This window comes from Sinohyriopsis cumingii, chromosome 12, assembly GCF_028554795.1.
Source record: "Sinohyriopsis cumingii isolate HCF-2022 chromosome 12, ASM2855479v2, whole genome shotgun sequence".
Classification (NCBI taxonomy): domain Eukaryota; kingdom Metazoa; phylum Mollusca; class Bivalvia; order Unionida; family Unionidae; genus Sinohyriopsis; species Sinohyriopsis cumingii.
Genome location: NC_142972.1, coordinates 123,198,379 through 123,221,954, shown reverse-complemented (window position 1 = coordinate 123,221,954; position 23,576 = coordinate 123,198,379). Strand labels below are relative to the sequence as shown.

At 35.5% G+C, this 23,576-nt stretch overlaps 1 protein-coding gene across 2 annotated transcripts in view; it reads left to right on the top strand.

Moving 5' to 3' along the window:
• The window catches only part of LOC149787382 (DNA repair-scaffolding protein-like), a 101,440-nt gene that overhangs the window by 21,678 nt on the left and 56,186 nt on the right, over positions 1 to 23,576 (top strand). For both annotated transcript variants that reach the window (XM_089977971.1, XM_089977970.1), the window contains exons 5-10: positions 12 to 205; positions 3,344 to 3,438; positions 4,156 to 4,354; positions 6,495 to 6,679; positions 11,741 to 11,808; positions 20,032 to 20,249. In XM_089977971.1, coding sequence (XP_089834097.1) covers positions 12 to 205; positions 3,344 to 3,438; positions 4,156 to 4,354; positions 6,495 to 6,679; positions 11,741 to 11,808; positions 20,032 to 20,249 — 959 coding nt within the window. The remainder of the gene's footprint in view (positions 1 to 11; positions 206 to 3,343; positions 3,439 to 4,155; positions 4,355 to 6,494; positions 6,680 to 11,740; positions 11,809 to 20,031; positions 20,250 to 23,576) is intronic.

Below are 23,576 nucleotides of genomic sequence, written 5' to 3'. Positions count from 1 at the left end.
CTCAATTTCAGATAAATAGCTGTGCTTCTTCAATTGAAGGGTCAGCTTCATCAACCACACCTCCTTCCCAGTTTGGGTCACGGTCAGTGGTCAAGGCCAGTGACTGGGTGAAAACCTTGAACTTGATAAGTCCAGTCAAAACTGAGTCTGATCCAGAACAAATTGCTGGTGGGAACTCTGAAAAGAAAAAGAATAAATTTAAAAAGTAAATACTTCTTTACTCGATGGTTTTATTGCCCAGTTAGATAGGTATTTCTTCTCCAGTGGTGATGTCAGTTGATGTCATTTTCATTCTCACTACTTTTTTAAAAAGCATAATGCATTCAGGTCAACAGTAAGTCTGTTCTTGTGTCATAATAGAGGTTTCAGGTTAACTGGCTAATTATGGTTACCGATCCCTGAACCCCTTCTGTATTCTCCATGACATTTCTGCACTGCTGATTTTTGAATGCTTCCATCCATGATTGTAACTCAGTGGAGCCCACAAGTGAAGTTCCCATGAGTTATCATCGAAGAGGTTTATATATGTTCATCAGAAACATTTTATGAAGAATATTTTATATCTTGATTTTGTTTCAGTTTTCAACTTTGGCCCATTAAATGCTTATTATCAGTGTGTAATTGGTGTGAGTGAAAAAAGATCTTAAAAAGTCACAAGACAATAGCATGGAATAGTCTGTACATTTCTTATGCAAATATGAATTGTAGGTTGTGAACAGGGCAAAATGTGGATATAGTCTGTGGTAGTTGTAGTGGAACAACTGATAGTCTGTGTGGTGGTTGTAATGGAACAACTGATAGTCTGTGTGGTGGTTGTAATGGAACAACTTATAGTCTGTGTGGTGGTTGTAATGGAACAACTGATAGTCTGTGTGGTGGTTGTAATGGAACAACTGATTGTGTGGTGGTTGTAATGGAACAACTGATAGTCTGTGTGGTGGTTATAATGGAACAACTGATTGTGTAGTGGTTATAATGGAACAACTGATAGTCTGTGTAGTGGTTATAATGGAACAACTGATAGTCTGTGTAGTGGTTGTAATGGAACAACTGATTTTCATTAAGATTTGATTGTGATAACAGTTGAAAACACATGTTTAATCCTTAAGCTAATAATTTTAATCCAGGGATTGACAGTGGACCAATATAATAGTCACTAACCATTTTAAGATATTCCATTGGTTCAAATTGTTCAAGTAACACTATGCCAAATGTTGGTGGAACACTAAAGTGAGGATGAAAAGTTGTGCACATCTTTTTGCATTTACATACTTGGATGATTGTTTCCTGTATGCACATTTATTTGCAAGTACATGCTTGGATGATTGTTTCCTGTATGCACATCTATTTGCAAGTACATGCTGGGATGAGTGTTTCCTGTATACACATCTATTTGCAAGAACATGCTGGGATGGTTGTTTCCTTTATGCATATATATTGGCAAGTGAATACTGAGATTGGTGGTTCCTATTTGCTCATTATAGTTGTGATCACATGCTGGGATAAGTGTTTCCTGTATGCACATTTGTTTGCAAGTACATGAAGAAATAAGTGTTTCCTGTATGTGCATCTTGAAAGATATCATATGTCTTTGAGCAATTGTGACCTGTTAGTCTGTGGAGTGATGCTTTCTATGGGTTTCTTACTTAAGAGAAGGCAATTTCCATTACCAATATACAAGGGTGAGCTGTTAGTCATTGGGTTGATACTTATATATTTGGCGTAGGTCTGTTATTTTGGTGAGGCTGTTATTGGATAAAACCTCCATTTTTACAGCAGAAATTACAGCTAGACTAAAATCTTTGAACTTTTTGGAAACCTCCTAACAAACACATTTTATCTTCCTTTACCATGCTGAAAGCATCACAGCACGTTGAATCTGACAACCCATTAATAGCCCAGAAACCTGGTTTGCTCATAGTCTGAAAAATTATTATGGACTGTTTGATAATAAGGGTAATGGAATGGTAGATAAAGCAGCCAAATCTGTCACCAGTTTCTGAGTGGAATATTTCATATACTTGCTTCATATATTATATTATATACATGTTCTTTATACTTGGAAAATTATGTGGAATAAAACTCCACAGACTTGCTTCATATTATCACTGAGCATTTTGTGTAATTGCCACAAATTAGTTTGAAATTGGTATAGTTGCCATCGAAGGAATAAGTTAATGAAGCAAGTGCTATAAGTCATCTGATATTTCCAGTTGAAAAGGAAACAGAGCAAGTTGACTAAGTGAAATGAGAGAAAGAGAAAGTCCCATTATTATTGCTGAGAAATTTGACATGAAAAATACTCAAAATAAAGATTGTGAATTATGTATTCTTCACCAGTGGGTAAATGGAACAGTTTGGAGAATAATAGTCACAGCCAGATCATATTTTTAGCATGCATGTGATTTCTAAATGAAGATATTTCAAAATTAGTTGCATGTGATTTCTAAATGAAGATATTTCAAAATTAGTTGCATGTGATTTCTAAATGAAGATATTTCAAAATTAGTTACATGTGATTTCTAAATGAAGATATTTCAAAATTAATTACACCTTATTTTATGAAAAGTTATTATTCCAAACATCTCTGTGATTCACCTCAAGAAAATTGTATAAATGTCATTCAAGTTGACTTCAATATTTTTTTGTTTTTTATATATATTTCTTTCATTATGCATGAAGCAGTATTAATTTTGAAATTCGCAAAATGTAACACTTTAAATGATTGCTGGTGCAAACAATTGATACAAATTGATAATTTTGACATGATATCATTCCTGGCATTCAAACGATCAAATACTGCTATCTTACTCATTTGAGTAGGTGATTGACTCGGTTTTTATCCTTTGTCTTTGATAGCGAAAAAGTTAGTATAGCCTGCTCTTTTTGTCCAAAAAGTAAAAATTTATAACCAGTAACATGTTGAAATGTATTCCCAAGATTTTCCAAGAATCATTTGTAGAAATTTGATGACAAAATTAGATACTTGCGTAAGGCAAGATGGAGGATAAGACCTGAGTAAACTAAATCTTTTCCTCTACTGGAACCAGGCATCAAGCCTGTTGTAGTGCATACAGAATATTAATGATAGCTTTCACTTCCATAGGCTATGTGGATTTTTTTGTATCCCTTTCAACCTCTTGCAAACTCCACTGGCACTTTTTGTTTATAAAAGCCAGGGGACCATTGAGGTTTTGTTCTTCTTTTAAACAGACGTTTGATGGATAGTGGAGTCTTTGAAAAAGTGCCTTTCAAACCCCACTCCCACCACAGTCTCACTTCCATTTATTTCTGGAACAATCTGATTTTGTTATTAAGGTGGTACACTTCCATTTTTATTTAGAGATGGTATGGCAGAACAGTTGTCACGACTTCATGGTAGAGAAAAATCAGCCAGAAGGATTTGGAGCCATCAGCTGATGTCAGGAAGTATGCAAGGTGAATAGTTTATACTGTGAATCACTATTATGCATGGGGTTTTCATAGTTGCCTCAAACCATGAATTTAAAAATGCAGAGAGCAGTTTTTCATCTGAAGAAACAGTTGGTACCCTTCGCATTTCATTAATTTAAGTACTAATTAAAATGTAATTTTTAGCAAAATCTCAACTGTTCAGTACACAGTGAAGCACTCTTGTTGTATCAGACACATTAATTTGGAATTATGGTGAATTCAGATCAGAATACTTTTAGATTATTGTGATACAAGAAAAGAATCTTCGCACGTCACCAGAATCCAGGCTATTCGCACAATAACATATTCAAAATACAGGCAGATTAACACATTCAGTACTGGAACATATTTGAAATGCCACTGGAATTCATTTGGAACTTTATACTTTTGGACTTGTGATAAAACTTTTAGGAATATTTGGGGTTTAATTCACAATACTGTTAATTCTTTAGAAATTTTCACTTTATATTCTTAGGAAATAAGTTATTTGTTGAATTTTACAAAACTAGTTGGTGTTTACTCTTTTCTGTTTCTTAGTTCAAGACCATGGTCAAAACAGGTAGAATCTTGTTTCTAAAACAAAAATAATAAGTTATAGTATTTGAAATTCTGTCCTTCCTTTTCTTTTTTCTCTTTTTCTTTATATTTATAGCATCCTTATTATATGAAGAATTCCAATGCACATGTTATTTTAATTTCCAGACAGCAAAAGTCCCTTCATTCTAGTGTCCATTGTCGATGTTGGAGTTTTGTTTTCTTTACCACTGGCCGTGTGTAAAATATTGAGCTCTACTGCTGAAAATGGAGACTATGAGATGAACTCCGATCAGCTTGTCCTGTTTTCTTCTGTCCAGAATTTAAATCTTCAGACTGGTTCCCAGATCAAGATAATATCACCATGGTAATTTATTAATTGAAAAATGAGATTAATGAGGATATCGTATGTATTAAATATTTACAAATCATTCTGACAGCTATGTTTTGACTGTGAAGGGATTTTCTGAGGTTGAATTTCTGCCTAAATCCTAGTCACAAAATATATAAATTTTCCCAGTTTGGCCTGCACATTCCCATTTGAGAAGAGCTAGGTTGGAGATTCATTTCTTCCATTAGTGCATTTTGTAAGGAAAAATAAACATATAAATGAAAAATCTGTATTCTTTGTGGTTATTTTATGGAAAAGTAGCAAAATTTGACTACACTGGATTGTAAAACATTACAACTGTTTCAGCAAGGACAGGACATTGCATGATTGGCAGTACAGTATCTTGAATTGCAGCTCCCATAATGTGATGCTCATTATAATATTAAAAATCAAATTATTTTCCATTATTAAAGCATAGATTATCAATTATTTATTCAAAAAGTATATACACTTACTTCATAAGTGAATCTACAAGCCTGTACAGTCACTTCTACTCATATGAAATAACATATCCACAGGACTGTAGAGAAACTCCTACTCATATGAAATGAACATATCCACAGGACTGTACAGTCACTGCTACTCATATGAAATGAACATATCCACAGGACTGTACAGTCACTTCTACTCATATGAAATGAACATATCCACAGGACTGTAGAGAAACTCCTACTCATATGAAATGAACATATCCACAGGACTGTACAGTCACTTCTACTCATATGAAATGAACATATCCACAGGACTGTACAGTCACTGCTACTCATATGAAATAACATATTCACAGGACTGTACAGTCACTGCTACTCATATGAAATCAACATATTCACAGGACTGTACAGTCACTGCTACTCATATGAAATCAACATATTCACAGGACTGTACAGTCACTTCTACTCATATGAAATGAACATATCCACAGGACTGTAGAGAAACTCCTACTCATATGAAATGAACATATCCAGAGGACTGTACAATCACTTCTACTCATATGAAATGAACATATCCACAGGACTGTACAGTCACTTCTACTCATATGAAATGAACATATCCACAGGACTGTACAGTCACTTCTACTCATATGAAATGAACATATTCACAGGACTGTACAGTCACTTCTACTCATATGAAATGAACATATTCACAGGACTGTACAGTCACTGCTACTCATATGAAATCAACATATTCACAGGACTGTACAGTCACTGCTACTCATATGAAATCAACATATTCACAGGACTGTACAGTCACTGCTACTCATATGAAATCAACATATTCACAGGACTGTAGAGAAACTCCTACTCAAGGAAATAAATGAATCAGATTCTACAGGTCTGTAGAATCAGTCCTACTCAAGGAAATGAATGAATCTACAGGTCTGAACATTTAATCATGTTTGCAGAAAATGATTGAATATACAGGTTTGTACAGTTGCTCCTATTCATAGAACATGAGTTCATCTTCACATATGACAAAGTAATGAAATATTCACAAATTTAGACAAAATTGTAATGGATCCTTTTTACAAAAATTATATTAAAGGCATAATTAAAAATTGTTATGCTTGTCATAAAAGAGGTTGTTGTTGTTGTTGGGTTTAACACCATTTTTAATGGTGGAGGAAGAACCTGGGAAAACCCCGGAAAGAACCACCGACCATAAAAGAGGTAGTATTAGTAAGTGAAATATCATTCAGAGGAGACCATTTTCATTTTTTAAAAATTCTAATTTAGCATTTGTTTGACGCTTAAATTATTTCGAAGTCTTATTTCTGTTTAATAAAAAAAATGCATTCACATTGGGTGTCTTTTTAAAAAATACTTTCAGCTATATATGATATGTAATATTTTGCAATAATTATCATCTGATTTATAGGAGCTTTGTCATTAAACCCTACAACAACATAGGAGCCTTGTACTTTCTCGTACTGATGCAGACATTTTCCATTGTGAGGTTTAATTTAAAAGGACCAAAATGTTATGATCAGTGCAGGTATAATGTGTACATTTCAAGTATTCCCATTTGGTATGAACCTAGATAGAAATTATTCAACATTTGTCCTAAACTTAGCATAAAAGAAGTATTTTTTTTTATAGAATTATGTATACCTCTTTAGGCAGGAGCTGGACTTGAAGAGTATTGGACAAAGGGTATTATTGTGTAACCACTACTATGCAGTGGCAGAGGAATTAGAAGTCAAAATGTTCGGTCAGCTGCAAGAGGGTGGCCATCATGAACAGTATCATAATGAGATGAGGAAGTTAACTGTAACAGCTTCATGGAGATGCCCCTGTATTCAAGGTATTTTGGACTTACATATCTGCAGATAGGTTAATCTATCAATATGGAAATATAGCTCCATTGCTTGCAGGGATGTCATGATTTGGGTCTGTCTCTCCTTTTGCCTCAGGAAGATAATTAGCATGATTGCACAGAGACATAAACCATAAATTAAATTTTGTAGGCATGTAAGAATTTTCTTTTACAATTTAATATTCTTACATCACTTTGAGAGATACCATTGTAAAAACTCCTGCAGTCACAAACTGTTCTTCATTTGAATACATTCCCCAATCATATTACGTTTGGAATATTAGCTTTCTACCTCACAAATCCAGCATTACTAAAAGATAAAAATCGTCATTTCTTTTCCATCTCATATAGATGAAAGGTAATAACTATTTGTCCATTATCTCCCTAGAGCCACCGCCAGGTGTTGCTAGTTTTTAGTTTTGCTACTGTACTGGTAACATCATATAGTTTATCCTCCAACAATCCAAGCCATTTGTGTCTTCTAAGCGGCTCATCCAACATTCCTTTTGTGTAAATTAATAATTCTGCCACATTTTGTATACATTCTTTTTTTACAATTTCTGCTCATTTGAGTGATTTTTTTCAACTTTAGGGACTGAGTCCTTTTAAGACCATGTCACCCACATATTATTGACCTTTGCAAGGTTACTATGAGTTAGGACTACTGACTTCTTTTGCATGCTCTATTTTTAACTCAGATGGTTTTAGCGAGTTATTTACTTGATGCATTGCTAGTTTATGCTTTGTTTTTCCCTTCTATGTGTTGTTTCTGAAGAAAGGTCAACTAAATACATGAACGGATAAGCTCTAAGCATAGTCTGTAAATTTCTAATGTGACACTGACTTTTCAATTACTCCGTTAGAATTTGGGAATTATGTTCTCAAGCAACATTGATCACGGGTGTTCCATTCCTGCCCGGACCATCCTTGTCTCCACGATTGTCTGTTATCAGGACAACCTTATGATACAGACAATTTAAACCTGTGGAGAGAATCTTGAGGCACTCCACTCTAAATGCTTATGAGGGAAAGTGGAGTGTTTTTAGGGACTGGTGCCATGCCATGTTCCTGTGAGTATCTCCATCCTTAAACTGTCTCTTTGAGGAGAAACAGTTGGCCCCAATCACTGTCAAAGGCTACCACTCCATGATATTGACGCATTTCACCATCATGGCAAACATGATCTTGGCAAAAAAAACTATTGGATCTTTTAGGCCTTCTTGGTCTCAATTAACCAAAATCCTTCAGTCTGTTTCCAAAGGAAACTATCCAAGGTTCTAGCCCACACTTCACTAAAGCTACTATATACAAGACATGTTTCCTGATAGCCCTAGTTTCTGCATGCAGGGTAAGCAAGTTGCATTTCCTTTTTGTCAACCCAAACTCTCTTCTGTTCAGATCGGTGGATGTGGTGACAAATCAGTTACCATCCCTTGAACACCAAGAGTTGTCACTCTCTCTCTCTTCCATAGTCAGGATAAGAACAGCAGCCATGCAAGAACCTTTTTGCGCTCTCAAGCACTACTTAAAACACATAGACAAGTCATGGCATGCATATATGTGTCCGGTGAGAGTTAGGACACTGGATATCACCCCTCAAGCCCTTGCTTTGTGGCTTAGGTGGTTTGTATGCTTAGCTTCAAGCCATCTCTGTGAGCCTTACGTTCGAAAGTAAAGGTTTGATCCATGATATAATAGAAGCTGTTGGCTGGCATACAGAGTCAACCTTCCTGAATTTTTATCTCAAAGATTTAGCGTCGCAGAGGAAAACCTTACATCTGGCTGGTCTGGTGTTGGCAGCACAGATGGCCACCAGACCTATTTAGATCAATAACACAGCCTGTTAGCTTTGCCGGATTTGCTGGTCTGATGGTGACAGCACAGATGGCCACCAGACCTGTTTAGATCAATAACACAGCCTGTTAGCTTTGCTGGATTTGCTGGTCTGTTGGTGACAGCACAGATGGCCACCAGACCTATTTAGATCAATAACACAGCCTGTTAGCTTTGCTGGATTTGCTGGTGAAATGTACGTAAGAAGATTTCAAAATAATCTTAACCATACGTAAGGGTCAAAGGTCAAGTGATTCCAGGCTGTGCTGTTTATGTAATTGGGAGAACAGGTTATCATTCATATGGGGGAGCCAACTGTCATTCCCTAAAAAGATATGTGTGGTAGAGGTCTGCTTCTCAGTATCATGTGCTCCTATTGCTTAATCTCCTAACCTAATGTGATTGGGGAACATGTTCAAAGAAGGAAGTAAATTTTTAAGTAAATTATGTTTCTCTGAGGAAACTTACCCAATCACATTACTTAAAAACCCTCCCAACCACCCCACCATGCGAGCATCCTCATTAGTATATTGCTGAGCTAAAAACTAGCACCACTTGGCAGTTGTTGTGGGAGGATTTGGGCAAGACTAAATGCCCTTTGTCTATTTGAGATAGACAAGAAAAGATGATTTTCGTCTTTTAGTAGGGCTGGATTTGTGAGATAGGAGTCTAATATTTCTAATTTAATGTGATTGGGCAGGTATTCTCAGAGAAACATAATTTACTTAAAATTTGCTTTCTGTTGAACAGCAAAAGATAAAATGAAAAATTATAATAAAATGGGTGTTATTAGAGATGATAACTGTTTTTAAAGTTACATATGCATTAAACCTTAAAGCTTAGGAGAATGTTGGGTGGGAGCTATAAATGGAAACATCAGTTGCAAACTCTCAGTTCCAAATATTGATCATTTCTTTTTTGGAACAGAGTTGTTTATAGTCCATTAGAAAGATTCTTAATTCATTTTGGATAGATGTTTTTGTTCTTCCTCTCAGAATTATTTAAATTAATTCAGGTGAATTCCCTTGAATACATTTTGCATTTTGCAAACATCTGTATGGTTTAATCCTAGAATTTAAATGAAGGTAAGAGTCTTTTTAAAGAAAATATGGTTTCACAAATGTAGCCTAAATCAACCCCAAAACCTGTACTAATACTTATTGACAGTTTGTGTCTGCTCACACCATTTCATTAAATCATGCAGTTGTGCAGACAAATTTATGTTGCTGTTCAGCCATATGGAATAACGCAATTCCTTCTCCTGTCACCATTTCAAATTTCATGAATACATCCAGCTCCTCATCAGATCCTGCAAGCAGTCAGATTAAACTTTCATTCGTTCACTCATTATAAAGTTTCGGTTGCTTTGATCATGTGACTCAAGTCAAACATCCATGGATTTGTCACATGACTCACGTAGGATCAAACATCTATATATAACAGGTAAAAATTATTCAAATAAACTGTTATATTAGATTTATTAGTTAATTAAATGTGTGATTAGATAAACAGAACAAAAAAAAATGGCAGATAATATTAACAAACATTTCCTTTTTATTCCAATTATCTCTCTCTCTCTCTCTCTCTCTCTTTTATTAGCTTTCCTTTCAACTTACTGTGACACAAATCAGTTGTCTCAAACTGCTTACATTTCTTGTCTTATTGAAAAGTAGTTGAAATGCTGTTCCAATAGTTAATATATTACATTTATGTGTTGCCTACCTTTCTATAGGCATGTACATTTTTATGGCATTGCAGCAGTTTTCCTAGTCTTATGTATTCCATGAATGTGCAAAAGGCATGTAGTTTTACATAGGTAATCTGTGTCCGTCTGTCTGCCTCATCTTGAGTTAGTTTAGGTCAGTTTTTGAAGTATCATTTGCCCCAGGGGCATGTAAGTTTGTGTGTAAGTTGGTTTATATGGGAGCGATGCCATTATACCAAAAGTAGGTCATTGGTACCTATGTTGTTAAGTTTTGCATTTAAGTCAGATTCCCAGAGTCATTAAACTTGTTATTTAGATGTTTCTATGTGAATTGAATTATATCTTACCAAAAGTAGGTCACTATGACCAGTATTTCATGTTTCAGTGACTTCATTTAAGTTTGCTTTTAGATTTTGTCAGCCATTGTTAGCTACCCAGCTATAATTAGATTAGTGTGACCTACTTTTCATGCTTCAGGGGATTTGTAGAATTTTCATTTTTAATAGTTTGGTTTATCAAAAGTATGTCGCTGCTGTTTAATAATAGTAATTCAGACCTCAACCAGGAATTTATTCCCCCGAACAACACATTAAGCTTACAGCTGACATCTATTTATATGTAAGCTACTGACAATGTACATGCCATACCTTGCTCAGCTTGCAATTGCTTAATTTACTGAACATCATATCATGAAAGGATTCTGTTTGTAAGATAAGTTTTTGTTGAATATATCTGACTGTTTAGGTAAAACATCCTTATGTTCGTCATCATACTGTTAATATATATATATACATAATGAACATACAAGTTCATGATGAAAAATGTGATAATGCAAGCAGATGCTGTTTGGACATGTGCACAGGATGCTTGTATAGAATCTTCAGTAACATGGAAACTGCAGCAACTTTCAAACTTTATATAGTGTTTCCATAAAAAAGACATTGCTTACTGAAGGTTCTTTTAATGAGCATGTTTTTTGAAGGTAAATAATGTCTTTTTTTTTAGTCATCATTAAATCAATCTGCTGTATAATGTTGTTGTGTACCATACAATATGACCAGTTATCATCCTTGGCTCTTTCATATTGATGCCACTTTCGATGTGAAAATCTTCTATAATTTAAGAAAAGAATTAACAGAAAAATGCTACAAAACAGTCCTCTTAAGCAGACAGTTTCATTGGAATTGTTTGTTTCAGGATCACTAATATGTACAAGTTTTTTCATGGTTATTGATTTTATAAAAGTTTACAGGCAGTAAACTAAACTTAGCATTTACATGTGTAAACATTGCAGCCTAAACTTTGACCTTTATTTCACACTTAAGTGACTTTACGTTTTGTATTTTGGTCAGTTTCTCATGGACATTTGACAAAAGAATTGTACAAAAAGGGTGGGTGGTGGTGCATTCTTGTTCTTCGAACACATTTCTAGTTTCATGATAACCTTGTTGGCACCATTTTGAAGTATGTTTTACCCAAGGAAAATTATATTTATGCATCTTGTATTTCAGGCTTGACCAACCCAACAGTATGCCCTGCTCACAAATTTCCTGGTGTTCCAGGTCTTTTACTAACAAAGGTGACTCCTCTTTCTTTATGTTTGTCTGTCTGTCTGTCTCTTTTGCTGTTTCACTGTGATAGTTTAAATTGTCCTTGTCTCGTTGCATAAATTCATGTCTACAGATTACAGAGGAGCCGTTGTCCAATCTCCACCATTTGCATTGCACATTTAATATCATGTACATTTGAACAGTCTCACTGCATCTCAACTGTTGTTTCTTTAAGGTTTTCTGCACCAGTTTGAGGTATACTTCATAGCACCTACACATTCTTTGTTAAGTATTTGCATTTATCTCCAGTTCGGACACTGGAATCACTGAACTTGGTACTATGCCATTATCACAAAGTCATGACTTTGGCCCAGATTTTACATTGCAGTGTCTTCAGTTTAATTTCATGTTTTAAGTTTATTTCTAAAGCATTGTTCATGTTAGAATCATAGAACTTGATGATTGTTTGCATCTGTGCTACTGCCAAACTCTTATAAGATAGTCACTGTGACCTACATTTTGCATTTTACTGACTTAGGTTACATTTTTGTATCAGCTTATAACTGTTTTTTGCATCTTATATACATACTATTGCACCTAAAATCACAAAAGTGCATGGATACTGCATCTGCATCACAAAAGTAGGTCACTGCAACACATATTTCACATTTTACTGACTTGTTTTGTATTTTAACTGTTTACACTTGATTTATTTATGTTAGATCAGTGGTTCCCAGCCTTTTCAAATATGAGGACCCTTTATTAACTTCAAAAATCTCGCAGACCTTCACATGCTAATAGTTGTACTTTTTTACTCTGAAGCTGTGTTAATTTGTGGACCCCAGAGTTGTCTTCCCTTATGCTGTTGCTGTAACTATTACAGCTTTCAAGGGTAATTTATACCATTATAATTTTCCTTCTTTCCCTTAAGAATTTCAGTAAAAATTGTTAATTCCATTCCAGGGTTGTTTTTTTTTTTTAATTTGGTATTTGTGTAACTAAATATGGCAATTATTACAATAAAACATGCTGATGAAACTGATTGCAATGATGAGCCACCAAGAAAGATTAAATGAAAACAATGGGCACAGAAGTTCAAACCAGAATATGTGCAACTTTTCCCTGTCATCCAGAGGTCTGCAAAAGGTGTATCCTCTGACTTTTGCAATATGTATAATCAGCATTTCAGCATTGCATATGGAGGGGAGGATGACAGTAAAACATGTTTCCATGAAGAAACACAAGGATTTATCTTCCTTGCAAAGTTCATCAAAGAAGATTGAATCATTCCTTGGGCCTAAATAGGAATTCTCCATTTTAGATGTTGCCATTACAACTGCAGAAACTCTCTTTAGTTAATTCATTGTGGTGCTTAATTTATGTGACTGCGAGGAGAAGTTAAGTTTTGACAGTGGAATTCAAAGTTATTGTATAGCCAGACAAAATGAAAGAATGCAGCATTGATGAAAGAGTGGGCATCTTTTCCATAACAAAGTTACAATAATTAAGGTCTGTCTTTATTTTGTAGTATTTTAGTCACCTTACTATTTTACTATATATCTTGCCCTACCTTACTATTTTTCATTGGAAGGGGTAGGCAACTCTGGACCCCTTGGAATAACCCAAGGATCCACAGCCCACAGGTTGGGAATCACCATGTTACAATGATATTGTACATCTCTGTTAATAAAAAAAGACAGGACTTTACAAATGCACTTGCCCAACTCCAAGGACAAGCTCAAATATGGATTGGGCAAGCTTATGTTTGCAAGGTATTTGCCTGTGGGCAAGTCTGAAGTATTTCGAGAGAGAGAGAGGTCATGCTCAGTTCATAATGCTTTTTGTTCTGCAAGTTTTATACTGTTAGTTTAACCACACAATATACTGACAGGCTGACATTTTCTTGTAGCCAGTGTCAAAGTCAATCTCACATTTTCTTGTCAGACATAATAATGTGAATGTACTACTTAAAGCAAATCTTTTCAAATAAGAAAGAAATGTTTATATTTTAACTTCTCAGTTGTATTTTAATCACAATAATTTATACGGGATTTGCAGACTCAAGTCTTTAAATTTAGCTCATAATCACATACATGTTTTGCATGTTGTGTGCATACTGTCCTACCTAGAATCATGAAAATTGGATGCATCTTAATGAACATTACTCTTTCATTACAGAAGTAGATCATCGTGCTCCATATTTTAAACTTCATAGACCTTGGATAAATGTTGTTTTTGATGTTTATTTCATTTGCACTGTTCATGTGTGAATCATGAAATTGGCATAGATATGCATCTTGATTAATACCACAACCTTACAACATAAGAAGCTCAATATATTCATTTTTTCTGGCTTTCGTTAAGTTTTTTTCTTTTAGCTCATGACTGTGTGAGTGCATCAGAGTTAGTACTATACCATTATAAGTATTAAAAAAAAGGTAGATGTGACCTACATTTTGTATTTTACTTGCGTAGGTTAAATATATGCGTTTAGCTCATGGCCACATTTTTTCCCATGCAGATTAATAGCTCTTTATGACCAGTGCATTTGGATGTGGGACTAATTATGTTTATTCATAACTTTCCATAATATTGACTGGACATTGTATATTGTGATACGCTACCCTCTAGGGGTTAACTTTGTATTGTACATGTGAATGAGTATAGGAAATAGGTGAATGGACTGCATACATTTCATGCGCAGCATCACCTACAATGACTAATCAAGCTAGTTACTGATGCATGAACTATGCTTCTAACATACTGGCCATCACATAAAGGTAACTCAAAGTTTGTGACTTGAAAATTTGGCTTCTAGGAAGGACAATGATAATGGCATTTGAAGCAGATTTTATGAGTAGTTACAAAAATAATAAATGATCGTTGATTTTAATCAACTCATTGTAGTACCTCTGCTTTGATATCATGGAAAAGTATGTTATTTGGTTTGTTTTGTTTTTTATGCCCTGTTACAAGGGTCAACATTTCATTATCAGTGATTTTTTTGGGGGTTTTTGGGAAGGAAGGATAGATAATTTATTGTTTACAGTGACTACTTGAAACTTGAAAAGCATGTTAGAGGTGAGCTTTGTAATCATTGATTACCATATATACTCGTGTATAAGCCTGTTCGCGTATAAGCCTGTTCACGTATAAACTGACCCCCCAAACTGAACAGGTATAAACACTAAAAAGTGCATGACCGGCGTATAAGCCACCTACAACTCTGAGACATCTCAAGATGCACAAGGTAAGTTCTAAATGCATTTACTTAGACAAAGTTATATTTTAAACTTATATACTTATCTTGAGGTTAGTGTGCATGATTATTAAAAAGAAATGGTATAAACTTGTTTGAAAAGTAATTTATTTAACTTTCAGTTTTCTTATTGTTTCTGCCTAATTTAGATTTGTGTATAATTTGATCGAACGATGACAAGAATTTAGGAATCGCGAGTTGCTGTAACACTACCTCTCACTTTTGACTTGATTATTGTTTGTTTATGCATTATTGCATTGGAAATTATATATCAGTGCACCGGTAATTACATTTTTACTTTGCTTTGAAATTGTAAATACCTAACTCATTAAAATGTAATCCCAATATGACAGCACAATGAACAAAAACAATATGGTTCAATGCTAATACCATAAAAGCTGAGTTTTAGTTTGCTTTGATGTAAGCGACCATACAACATACCTGTCAACTTTCATGCTGGAGGGAAAAAAAACTCCAGATTTTTGGGGTTGCTCCACGCCTACCTCCTGATTACATAATATCTTCAGAGTTTTGCTGAGAACTCCCGATTATTACATCATGTCTTCGATTTTCATTTCTTCTAAACCAAAAAGTCCCACATGTTCTCTGTATCATCAGTGAATTATTGTTGTGACGAAATAATTACTTTTCTATAAAGAATTCGCTTCTTCACTAAATAGAATGTTAAAGGAGACCAGAAACCAATGGAAATATAGCATAATAATAAAAGTACTATAGCAGAAAACCTTATTCTGAAGTATCATCTGCGACCATAATGCCAATATTAAAATATTGGCCTATCTTCTAGGAGCTGAATTTCCGTGACCTCATATGCAAAATTTCCGCGCCTATTCGGTTACTTTCGGGATGTGACGTCATAGTAGTGACTCCAGCAGCCCAAGTGGGAGTTGCCAGAGTAAAAGACAATACCTTTTTGCGTTGCTTACTGGTGTAATAGAACATTAAGAAAAGCCTGTGGACAACATTTTTTTCTTTTTCGAAAGATAAAGACATAATGAAAGAATGGATAACATTATTACAAACGAGTCGATTTCAAAGCAACACCATACAGCACTCTGTGCTCGTTACATTTCTCAAAGGACTGTTATGAGAGGGATTCTGAGAAAATGGCAGCTCAAAGATACGCAAATGCTAGGCCTAGACTAAAAGTTGGCACTGTTCCAGACATAACGTTGAATATTTTAAATACTGGGAAAAGTGTTAAACGTGCGAGTTATGAAAATAGACAGAAGGCCGAGTAAGTGACCACAAAATACAACAATCAATTCACAGATCTTTTATCTACACCAGCAGTGCTAAAAATAAATCTGATAGCCCGTAGCCCGACACCCTGGGCCCCTCTGGTTTTAGTTCCGACCCATCCTTTATTCAAAGTGAGGTGCCCATCAGGCTTGTCGAAACAAAAATTGTTTGCCTGAGGAAACTTTTGAAATGAGTAAATGTATTTTCAAGATGTTGACATACATGCCTTAACACGGCACAATCTAAATCAAATCACTACTGTCCAAGGTGAAATTTAGATTTGATTTTGATCAAATGGAGGCTTTGCCAAAAATAAGATTCTATACTTGTCGTGTTTCGAGAAAACACAATTTTCAGTAATCTTATAAAAATTACAAATTTTAAATATACATGTAGTATGTATAAACGGTAATCTGTAATGATTGGAACTGATATAAAACTATTCCTTGGGCAGTTTAAAAAGCAGCGATTAAAAGAAAAGAGGTCAAAGTTTCACATTAAATGGCTGACAATAGAAACTGGGGGGGGGAGACTATTGACCAAACCCCCAACCCCTTGCCCCAATGTGTGAGCGCCCATGGGACATACCTTTTCTCCATGTGATACACCATATTATTCCCCCAGGACAAGCCCATTTTGCATATTCTGGTCAGCTCTGGCTAAATTGCAAAATAGCTAAAGTTTTGATTTAAGTACGCAAACAATAAAGCCGGTGTGACTAATGAACAAACTCCTTATCCTTGCACTGATCTTGTGAAAAGGACTGCCCTTCTAACATACTTCAAAGAAACCATGTTCAAGAGTGTGTGTATGTGTAAGCACCAGCAATTGCTTGCCAAATAAACGATGCCTATTTTGTTGTTACTTACGATGCCATGGACTTCAGGTTTAAGTCTTAATGCATGTAACACTGTTTGCTGAACAAAATATTTATTCAGAATTAGTTCTTTAGGGCCACATATACTGCATGGTATATTTTGTTTTATTCCTTGTAATTTAATCATGGTAATTAAACTTTACATATACGGTAGAGGAATGTCAGGTGTCAACTGGCCGAGTTTCTTTGGCGGAAATGGAGATGCGATTTTGTTTGCAAAGAAAATTTCACAGTGATCATTCATTTAAGCTAATTGGTGACAATTTTATTCTTTTAATTTTTGTATGCTATAGTACTGTTGTAGTTGTTTAAAAACATCTGAAATTTACTTGAATAATGTTTAATTTTCACATTCTATTTACTGAAGAAGAAAAAAAAGAAAAAAAAACTGTTGTGTGATATTAATTATTTCGTCCAGTGCCGGATTTAGACATGTGTGCGTGTGATTTGAATTTTTAACGTAGCTTTAACAATTTTTCAGTCATATCACTACGATGTCTGCAGTGTGGCAGTTTAGACTGTGGATTGCATATGTTATATCTATTTATAAATGTTTTGGGGTTGGGGTTTTTTCTTCTGACAAATGAAAATTGACAGACATAATGTAATAATCGGGACTTCGCTGCGAAAAATTTAGAGATATTACGAGATGGGGATGTAGATGAGGAAATACCCTCAAAATTGGGAGGTTTTTCTCCCACTTGAGAGTTGACAGGTATGAACTGTCCGGGCTTGTGGAATTTTAGTCAGGGCTTGAGTTTATTTAAGTCACCAGCCCGGGGCCTGTGCCTAAAACATTTCTTTTAGCACTGACCAGTACAGTACATAAACTATTATATCAGACTGCAAAATCAAGTTTTCAATGTGCAACCCAAATGTGGTCTCCTTCCATCTGCCTCGCTCACCAATGTTTATGTTTGTATTCGAGGACTGGCTAGTATTGCGTCACGGTACCACGTGATCTGTTGTCTCATCAAAACTCGGAAAAACTCGGCAATTTACGGAATCGTGGTATCTTCCATGCAATAAAATCACTACCCGCTTACGATATTTAATTTACAAACATGACAGTCAAATTAAAATCTGTAGAGAATCACATACGTAAAAGGAAAATTTTGATTTCTAGTCTCCTTTAAGTTTAAACATTATTCACGTAAATTAATGATTTTATATTACCTCTACAATAATACAAAAATTTAAAAAAATAAACCAGAACAAAAAAGTAAACCACAACAATAAAATCGTCCACAATTAATTTCATTCCCAAGAATGATCGCTATGAATGCTGTAACTTAATATCCTATAGCACCATTCCCACGAAAGAAACTTAAACGAGTGAACACCTGGCATTTTTATACCGTATATGCCAATGATAATTACCATTGTTAAAATTATAAAAGAAGGAATGGAAATACATACCACGTAGCAAATGTGTCTTCAAAAAACTAATTCAGAATGCATGTTTTATAACAATCATTTATAACAATCATTACTAAATGCTTTACAAGTTTACAATAAGGGAATATGGTTGGATATACAAAGAAGGGAAAATAGTTGCCACACGTACGGTACCATTAGGCTGGCTATTTTGGTTTGCCTTTTACAAAACTATGGTAATTATGTTAATATTAAGGAAAAAAAGGTAACTACACATCAATGTACTTGTATAGTTACCGGTCAAAATTCCCTGTTTTCACAAGCCAGTTTCAGGGTTTTAATGATTAACTGGCCTGAATTTCTGACACAAAACTTAAGAAATTTGCTGACTATCAACATAGGAGACACCGAAACATCAAGCTTTCCATTGTGTGGAAAGTTATGATGTTTGTTCAGCTAAAACACAAAACTGAAATTGATTGATGATGATCTTAGTTGAACTATATGAGAATTTTAGCTGTTATTATTACCACTCTTCGCAAACATGTAAATTATGATGGTTATGTGCCTTGTACAATTAAATGTATGTACCTTTTTAACAATATTACCTCAATTTTTACGATTGCTTATTTCATTGAAAATGAGTAACTCGTGAGCACATAATTCAACGTAAATGAAACAGCTATTAAGGACTAGCTAAAATGTTAGCTGGAAGAATGCAATTTGGTCGAAACAATGAATAAAGCAAAATCTGCATTTAATATGTTTGGGAATACGTAAGGATTTAAGTGACGCTATGAACGCTTTGAACTGTGTAAGTACTGTTCATTATATAGTTCATTATATATAGTTATTGCGTCACGGTACCACGTGATCTGTTGTCTCATCAAAACTCGGAAAAACTCGGCAATTTACGGAATCGTGGTATCTTCCATGCAATAAAATCACTACCCGCTTACGATATTTAATTTACAAACATGACAGTCAAATTAATGGTCTCCCTGGTAAACTCAACCGGCCCGCGAATTATGAAGTCTGTATTTGTCTTTAATTAACTTCGTGTTGGAGAAATCGGAAAATATGCACATGCAAAATAATAACAAAATTGATCATATTACTGTGTAACAGTTTAATAATTGTCGGGTCACTGAAAGTTAATGTTTTTTTACATGCCCATGTCTTAGGACACAGACAAAATTATTGCTTTGTGTCCCAAGATTTACAGCCATTACAGTAGTCAACAAAAAACCTAAAAATTGTCAAGTTTAAACATTGGCCCGCAGATGAGTCGACCCCCACTTCTTCCAGGCCTTTATTTTTTCCTAAATTATTCGGCTTATACACAAGTATATACGGTACACTGGTTTTTATTCCATGTCTCTTTTGCTATCTGTCTGTTACTCAGTAACACACAAGCACACAAGTGAATTATTAATGCAAATTTTCATTGTTTAATTTTAAAGTATTCACTTTTAGGATAGAGGGAGCTCAGCCAATAAATCATTTATAAAGGGAGATGACTCCAGCAGCTTGTCATCACTTCACACCATCAGTGAGGCATGTAAAGTGCAGTCCACTTGTGACTCCATATTAGAGGGCTTGGAAAGAGCTGGATCAGGTTATAATGGGAATCTCTCATTCATTGGTGTTCTACAGAAGTTAACCATTTGGAGACTGTCTGTGGATGTAAAATGGTAATTTTTTAGTTATTCCAGGTATGAGGGGTATTTTATTATAACCTATCAAAAAATTAATGCTGCTTGATAGATAAAATAATAAAATGATCTGCATGTACAGCACACTGGACATCTACATGTACAACATACTAAACAACTGCATGTGCAACACACTGGACATCTACCTGTGCAGCACACTGGACATCTGCATGTACAACACACTGGACATCTGCATGTACGACACATTAGACTTCTGCATGTACGACACACTGGACATCTGCCTGTGCGACACACTGGACATCTTCATGTCCAACACACTGAACATCTGTATGTACAACACACTGGACATCTGCATGTAAAACACATTAGACTTCTGCATGTACAACACACTGGACATCTGCCTGTGCAACACACTGGACATCTGCATGTGCAACACACTAGACATCTGCATGTACAACACACTGGACATCTACATGTACAGCACACTGGACATCTGCATGTACAACACACTCACACTGGACATCTGCCTGTGCAACACACTGGATGTCTGCATGTACAACACACTGGACATCTGCATGTACAGCACACTGAACATCTGCATGTACAGCACACTGGACATCTGCTTGTACAACACACTGGACATCTGCATGTACAACACACTGGACATTTGCAGGTACATGCATGTCAAATAACGTAGGTAAATGACATCAACAAAAATGTCAGAGAAGGAAAAACAATCCTGCTGCTGGGCATAGAGCATAAAGTCATATCCAGTATAGTACCTCAGATTGACATAAAGACTGACTGGGATAAAGTCAGATCCAGTATAGTACCTCAGACTGACATAAAGGCTGACTGTGATAAAGTTTATTCTCTGTAACTGGGCATTTTTGTATCTCCAAAGTGTTGTCAGAGGTTGTGGATCACCTATGAACAACCCATCTGCACACTGGTACCATCTACTCCAAGGACTGTGCATCAGCACAGTAAGTCTGGCACTGTGACAGACTTCCTGAAGGAGCATAGCATCCAAATATTGCCACATCTTCTGTGCAGCCCCGATTTATGTAGTTTTTGTTATCAAAGAATTACTAAGGGGCAGGCAGTCTCAAAACCACCATGTGGATGGAAGTACAGAATTCCATTGTAAGAACAGCATACCAAAATTTGATTACAAATTTTCATTTAGTAATTGGATAATCAGACTGAGAAAGTGTGTGGAGGTGCATGGAGAGTACAATTGGCTAATAAAGAATGTTCTTGTACTGCACAATATTATTCAGAATATTTTAAATACCCCTAAGATAGTTCTAATGGCCACAGGGATTGATCTTTGATATCTGAAGTGATTATAGTAAAAGTCACACAGGTCATGTAGGTATTCAACACCAACTATTTCAATAATATGTATCACTTCATTTGGATTCTTATACATGTATTCAGCACTGACTATTTCAGTAATTGGTGTCACTTCATTTGGATTCTTATACATGTACATTCCTTTGGAAGTTCATTATTTAAATGCCCTAAGAAGTGCATACAGCAAAATCAGTGTTGAAGTATGTAGACATTTTTTGAAAAAATGAACCTAAAGGTGTGATCCAGTACAATCAGGATTGAATGTCGTGCACTGTGATGCCAGAATTAAAGCTTTGCCTATTGATAAACACATTTGTATTACTCCATATTTTCAAAATTCCACTTGATATGATGTTTTCTTGACCCAAGTCTAGTACATGGCCACCATTGTAAAAGACCATAGAGATTGATACTTTTTGTCAGAAAGTTTCTTGATGACAGTTAAGGTGCAGAGCATTCAATAATCAGGATTGAATAGACTTTGCTTACAGAAAATTGGTGTTAAATTTTAAAAGAACAATTTATATTTAATTTAAAATGAGTAAATGTGCATATAGGACCCATGTGTCTTTTATAATAAAGACTGATGAGATGTGCAGAGAATAGTTTAACTTCATACTGAAACAGGATTTTATACATTTCGAATCATCCAAATTTGTTTACTTCAAATTATTGTGGGCTTTTGGTTTTCCATCTTGGTCCAAAGTCCAAACTCAGAACTTGCCATGATTTTACTAAGTGAGTCTCGAGTGACTTCAATTCAGATTTTGTTTGCATATGATCATGGTGAGCATTAGGGGTATGAACTATCAAAAATAAATACTTATTACCATGTTTCAGGTTCTGATGTAATGCCAGACTGATTAAAATCAAGATGTCCAACATAACAGAGATCCAACAGGCACTGTTTGAGGTCACGTTTTGTTAGTCTTTCATCAAATTACAAGCTTTCACAGAGTTGGTAGTAGAGTCACTTTTCCATCTTTGGGAGAGAACCTTGGCGGACTTGTTCACTACAAGACTGAGCAAAAAGCTCAGTTTATGTGTCTCTCTGGTTCCAGATCAAAGGGCCTAGTTGGTGGACACTTTCAGTCAAAAGCGGGATCATCTGTATCTGTACACCTTTCAAAATAATCCTACAGATGCTTCACCAAGTCAGTATCTGCACTGCTTAGATCATCCTAGCAGTCCCCTGTGGTCCAAATGGTTATGGTCAGACTACCTTCTCGACCTGTTGGTAGATGATCCCCGGAGATTAGCACAGAGGAGAGGACCTGCTGTTGCAGCACAGTGGGTGTCTCCTCCACAATAGCCCATAGATTTTTCACCATCACAATTGACTCATCTCAAGTGACCAGTCTTCCAATACCGGTTGTTGAAGCATGTTTGACAACTGCATTGTCCAGGCTAGGACATAATCTTCTTCCAGGGTTTACAATGCAAAGTGGAGAATCTTCTGTGATTGTTGCAGCAGGAAATGTATTGATCTAGATGCTCCCTTTTGAGTAAAATTTAATATAGTGACAGCAACGACATGTGGCCCAACTTTTTACCAGCTGACGATAGTTGTTGTTGTTGTTGTTAGGGTTTAACGGAAGAACCCAGGAAAGAACCACTGACCCACAAGAAGCTACTGGCAAGCTTTCTCGTTGGCTGAATCCAAGACTCGAACCCACACAGACAGAGGTGAGATGGCAGTGATCCGTAACTGAGAGCGCTTTAGACCACTCGGCCACTTGGGGCCCCACTTACAATAGTGAGCACTATCATAAAGGTTAATACAGTTAATTTTTTTATACCAGATTTGCTGAGAACATCAACCTTCCTTCTAAATTGTAAATTCAGCAATGCGGTAGTAGCAGGTAATGTATTACTGCTATTGAAAGCTATGGTGGGGGGCAAACTAATTTTAGTTATGTAATACTTATCTACTACTGTTCCATAGATTCCCTGTTCCCACCCCACTCTGATATTCTGTACTATAGT